The sequence below is a fragment of the Myotis lucifugus genome, unplaced genomic scaffold (genome assembly GCF_000147115.1).
Source record: "Myotis lucifugus unplaced genomic scaffold, Myoluc2.0 scaffold_9096, whole genome shotgun sequence".
Taxonomy (NCBI): Eukaryota; Metazoa; Chordata; class Mammalia; order Chiroptera; family Vespertilionidae; genus Myotis; species Myotis lucifugus.
The window spans coordinates 1-5,296 of record NW_005880144.1 but is presented as its reverse complement, the minus strand read 5'-3'; the positions used below and the strand labels follow the sequence as shown (position 1 = coordinate 5,296).

At 58.5% G+C, this 5,296-nt stretch overlaps 1 protein-coding gene across 1 annotated transcript; it reads left to right on the top strand.

The window, feature by feature from the left end:
* Nucleotides 1-2,646: 2,646 nt before the first annotated feature.
* FAM110D (family with sequence similarity 110 member D) lies at nt 2,647-5,292 on the top strand (the record flags this gene model as incomplete). The annotated part of the gene is given in 3 exon segments (XM_014451199.2): nt 2,647-2,672; nt 4,461-4,979; nt 4,981-5,292. Coding segments are annotated over 2 exon segments (738 nt in total), but the record flags the coding sequence as incomplete, so codon positions are not given.
* Between the last annotated feature and the right edge of the window lie 4 nt (nt 5,293-5,296).

Below are 5,296 nucleotides of genomic sequence, written 5' to 3'. Positions count from 1 at the left end.
GTGGATGGCTACGGCAAGGGTGGCTGACTGGTGAGCGGGTTGACACGTTTCTCCTCTGTGACAATGTGGGTCTGGGGTCTGAGCTGGATCTGAAGGGCCTCCCTGACCCACCAACCTCTCCTAGAAGGAGCCAGTTCTGACTCAGGCCTCTTCCCATCGATCCTCAGGGTGATTCGGGAATGAGCTCCAAAACAGGAAGGAAACATCTCTCAGATTTGCCCCCCCCCCCCGCCCCCAGGCCCTGGCTCTAGGGCCGGAAAGAGCCACTTTAAGGATCTCCCTGGGGACCCATGACCAGAAAGACAGATGATCGTGTCACAGCAAGTGTGGCCAAGAGACAGGCCGGGCAGGCCGCTGCAGCTCCACCTCCTTATCCCCCATCTCCCGCTCACTCTTTCGAGCCTGTCTCACCCAGGAAGCCAATCCAATTTGACCTTCCACCAGGACCCATGATAGAGGGTCAGTGCGCCCTGGCATCCCGGACAGAGTACTGTGGCCCCTCAGAGAACTCCTGAAAGACTCCTTGACCACCCTCCCCCTCGGGCTCCTGAGGGCAGAGCGGCTCTACCCCCTCGGCCTGGAGACCCTCAGGGCTGAGTGGGTGTCTCCCCCCACCCCTGACAGACCACTCGGGCCAGGTGACCGGTCACTTCTAGTCACCTCATCAGACTCGGGGCTGCCCCAGGGCAGCACCTGCGTCCCCCTTTCTGTCGTCCAGCATCTGCCTTTGGTCCCTAGAAAAGAGAAGAGAAACGGCCCCCTGCCCTTCTGCCCAACCCGGATGCTCCTTTAAGACCAAAGGGATGGGGGTGGTATCAGGAGTCAGACACAACAGCCCCATCCTCCCCCTCCCTCACAGGCCAGGTTTCCTGCCATTGACAGCATCCCAGCTGGGCCCTGCCCAGCCTCCAAGCTTAACCCCTTCATGACCAGGTCTCAGGACCACTTCATCTATAAAATTAGGAGATCAAAGTACCCATTTCATTTGGTTGTTTTGAGGATTAAATGTGCTAATCATTTGTTTGAAATACTCAGAATAGTGCCTAGTATTTATTGATCTCTCAATAAAAGTCAACAATTAGTCCTAATTGTGTGAGCTTGGATCAGTCATTTCCCCTCTCTGAGACGCAGTCTCTTCCGCTGTCAAATGGGAAGAATAACAAAACCTACTCGTCTAAGATTGTCCTGGGAATGGACGGTGATAAAGTACATGAAAGCATTTTGTACAGTAACAGCACCATAGGAAACTATCATGGACAAAATAATAATAATCCTAACTAGGTAATAAAAATCTCTTACCAGGCTGAACCGGTTTGGCTCAGTGGATGGAGCGTCGGCCTGCGGACTCAAGGGTCCCAGGTTCGATTCCGGTCAAGGGCATGTACCTTGGTTGCAGGGCATGTACCTTGGTTGCGGGCACATCCCCAATAGGAGGCGTACAGGAGGCAGCTGATCGATCTCTCTCATTGATGTTTCTAACTCTCTGTCCCTCTCCCTTCTTCTCTATAAAAAATCAATAAAATATTTTTTTTTAAAATCTCTTACCAGGAGGTGGGCCTTCTGGTTTTCAGACCCATTACCTTACTTGACAGGCAGAGGGTGCAGTGGAAGGAGTGGGTTTGGGGTTGGGCTTGGGCAAGTCTCTCCCTTCTCTGACCCAGTTTCCTTACCCTGCTGGTCACCGTCTAGGGTCCTTGGGAGGGACAGAGATTGGAGAGCACAGGGGTGAATGTGCTTTGCAGCGGCCAGGTAGAGGAGGGCAAGCCCCTGGCAGGGAAATTGTCTTTGAACTCTGGGCACTACAGAGTTTACCTGCCGGGGAGTGGGGAGGAGCCCTCCTGGCACCAGCACTGTGGGGACTGGGCTCCTCTTGAGACATGAGGTGCCAGACAAGAAACCGTGCCAGCTCTAGAAGTCCCCAAGTTGGGGCAGAGGAGAAAGGAGGCCAAAGGACCTAGACTTGACCTCAAACCATCCCTTCATCTTCCTGTTCCCAGTCAGTCCCCTTTGCCATCCGAGGACTTTGGGCAGAGGCACCTCCAATGGGCTCCCAGGTGACCTTCAGGCCAAGACTTGCTGGGACAGGCTCAGCCTGAACATCCGCAGCACCTCTGCCCCCACCCTCAGGCTGCAGATTGCTGGCCTCACCCATGGGGAGCAGCTTGATGCCCACACCCGGACCAGGACAGGTCTCAGCCTGCTACAGAGGGGAAGGCACAGTTATTAGAACGCTGCTCTGTCTTCCTATTCCAACCAAGAGGATTTGCCAAGGCCCAGGGCAGGCTGACCCCACGTGAACAGCATGTCCCCACCCCAAGCCTCTGAAGGAAGCCTGGGCATCAGGAGAACTTGCTTGGGGTCCTGGCTGTGCCCCAAGCTCACTGTGCCTCCAGCCAAATCACTGAACCTATCAGGGCCTGTGTGACCACCTATAAAATAAAGGAGCTGGGCCCGCTCCATAGGCCTCTCCAACACAGACTGTGACCAGGAAGGAGTTAATGGAGGCCAGGCGCTGGGTCAGGAAGGCGAGGGTTAATCTGGGGGGGGGGGGGTGGAGGCTCTCTCAGCTTTTCCTGTGGAGAGTGAGGTTTGGCTGCCACCAAAGTTACTTCTAGTCCCTGCTGTCCCTCCTGCCCTCAGTCTGGACCTGCCTTCAGCCTCCCCACACAGAGGTGAGTGCATCCCGAGCCCAGTGCTGAGATGAGGGGGAGGGGGGGCCACCCAGGGACCCAAAGGCGGGGAGCCTGGCTCCAAGCTAATGAGCACAGTTCCCCAGCCCTCATCTGGAGCAGAAGCCCTGGACAAAGGTCGGACCACTAACCCCAGGACTGGGAGAAAGTGGGCGAAGGGATGTCTGCCAGGCATCTAGGGTGGGACATCTGTGGTTGGGCAAGGCCAGCCCAGAAGGCAGGGAAGAGGCAGTGGACGGCAGACTATTTTGGTCCCTGTGTTTAGGGACTTTTTATAGCCTCTGCACTTGGGGCTGGGAAGAGGCGGAGGGGCTGAGGGGATGTGAGGGTATCCATGCGGTCAGATAAGTACAATGCCCTCCCCAGACCTTGGGATCTGACCCATTGCCTGGGAGAGTCCTTCGGAGCCAGGAAGGAAGGCACTGTCAGCCCCTCCTGCTTCCTGGGATCCCAGTCACCTATGGACTGATTTACTGGACACTAGCAGTGTGTATGAGTGTGTGTGTGTGTGTGTGTGTGTGTGTGTAAAGCTGAACAAGTTGCACTGGGGTGAGTGGGGTTGGCAGGGTCTCTGCCTCATGGCTCATCACCAGGGCTCCCCTCCCCCCATCCCTGACAAGTTCTATTGCTTTGTTGCCTCCAGACTTGAGGTCCTCTAAGCCCCCAGAACTGATGTGTCCCTCTCAGCTGAATGGAGGATGGAGGGCGTAAGGGGGCAGGGGTGGGGTGGGGTGTGCTGAGCTGTGTGGGTGGCCCATTCTGTGACTGCCAAGGAAACTGTCAACCTTTGATTTACAACCCCTCCGGGCCCCTTTCCCCTGCAGAGGGAGGTGGAGGAGAAGGGTCATGGGGTCTCAGGATGAGAAGGAGGCAGGGACCCTGAGGGCAGATTTCTAGGAGTGCAGGTTTGGGGAAGAATCAATGGCAGGAACATTTTAAATGAGGCAAGGGGCCCATCTCTAAGGGAAATTGCTTGGCTGTATATCAGCGGGAATACAAGAAAGAAAAAAAGGGATGTTCTGACAGGCAAGTGAGAGATCCAATCTGAACCAGTTCTGGAATGCAAGGCAAGAGACCTAGTTCCAGTCCGAGGCCCTAATTCTCAGTAAGCCCTGAGCAAGCCCCCTCCTCCCTGGGCCAGGGTCACATTCTACGGAATGGAAATGCAGAGGTAGGTAAGGTGATGTTTACCGTTGGGCATGCTGGGATTCCCTTGGCAGGGGCACAGAGCGGGTGGGTAGCAGGCAGCCGGCTGACATGACCTGGTGACCACCGCCCTCTCCTTCTCAATGGCCCTCCCGGGCCTGGGCAGGGCAGTTGGCCGCAATTACTGGAGACTCCTACACTGTGGTTATACCCTGACCTCCGTGCTTGGGGGTGGGAAGGGTGGGCCCCGCTGGAGCCAGCCTATGGCTGGGAAGCGTCCTTGTCTTGGACTCCAAGTTGCTGGTTTGGGAAGAGGTATTTTTTCCGGTCGAAGCCACTTTCGGGAATTGGGCCGGGACCAGCCCCATTTCCTTTCCCAAGTGTCCTGCTTGCTGATGCCTGCTTGGCATGGTCCTGTGGCCAGACCGGGGCAACCCTCCATGTGGCATAGGGAGCCCCTGCCCCATGTCTTTGAGGAATGGAGGTAAGGGACAGCCAGAGCCTCTGCCCCCTAGACAGGGCACCGCGGCCTTGGATGGGGGAGGAGTGACTGGCTGATCCTATTCCCAGGAATGCCTGCAGGGATATCTACTCTCCCCCTGACCATTCCTCTTTCCCCCGCAGGCCCCAGGAAGCCCCAGCCAACTGCTCTCAGCAACTCACTAGCTGCCTAACTGCGGTGGCTTATGGGGCACTGTCCCGCCCCACTCTGCTAAGATGCTCCTAGCCTCTCCCTCCACCCCATCCAGGGCACGGACCCCCAGCGCGGTGGAGAGGCTGGAGGCCGACAAAGCTAAGTATGTCAAGACGCACCAGGTGATAGCGCGACGCCAGGAGCCAGCCCTGCGCGGCGGTCCGGGGCCGCTCATGCCGCACCCCTGCAATGAGCTGGGGGCCCCTGCATCTCCCAGGACGCCCAGGCCGGCCCGCCGGGGTAGCGGCCGGCGGCTGCCAAGGCCGGACTCCCTCATCTTCTACCGTCAGAAGCGGGACTGCAAGGTTTTGGTGAACAAAGAGAACGCCAAGGGCCAGGGGCTGGTGCGACGCCTCTTCCTGGGCACCCCCCGAGACGCCTCCTCGAGCAGCCCGGGCCCAACGGAGCGACCTGCGGCTACAGGAAGTTGGACCGCACCCCAAGAGGCCCCCGGAAGCGGCGGGCAAGCGGGCGCTGTGCCCCACGTGCTCGCTGCCCCTGTCGGAAAAGGAGCGCTTCTTCAACTACTGCGGCCTGGAACGCGCGCTGGTGGAGGTGCTGGGTGCCGAGCGCTTCTCTCCGCAGAGCTGGGGCGCGGACGCCAGCCCCCGGCCCGGAACGTCGCCGCCGCCTGGCTCCGGGGACACCAGCGACTGGACATCCAGCGATGGTGGCGCGGATCGCTCAGATCACGCAGGCGGCGGTGGCGGCGGCGACTCGGAGGCAGCGGGATCCGCGCGGGACGGGCGCCCCCCGGTGTCGGTGG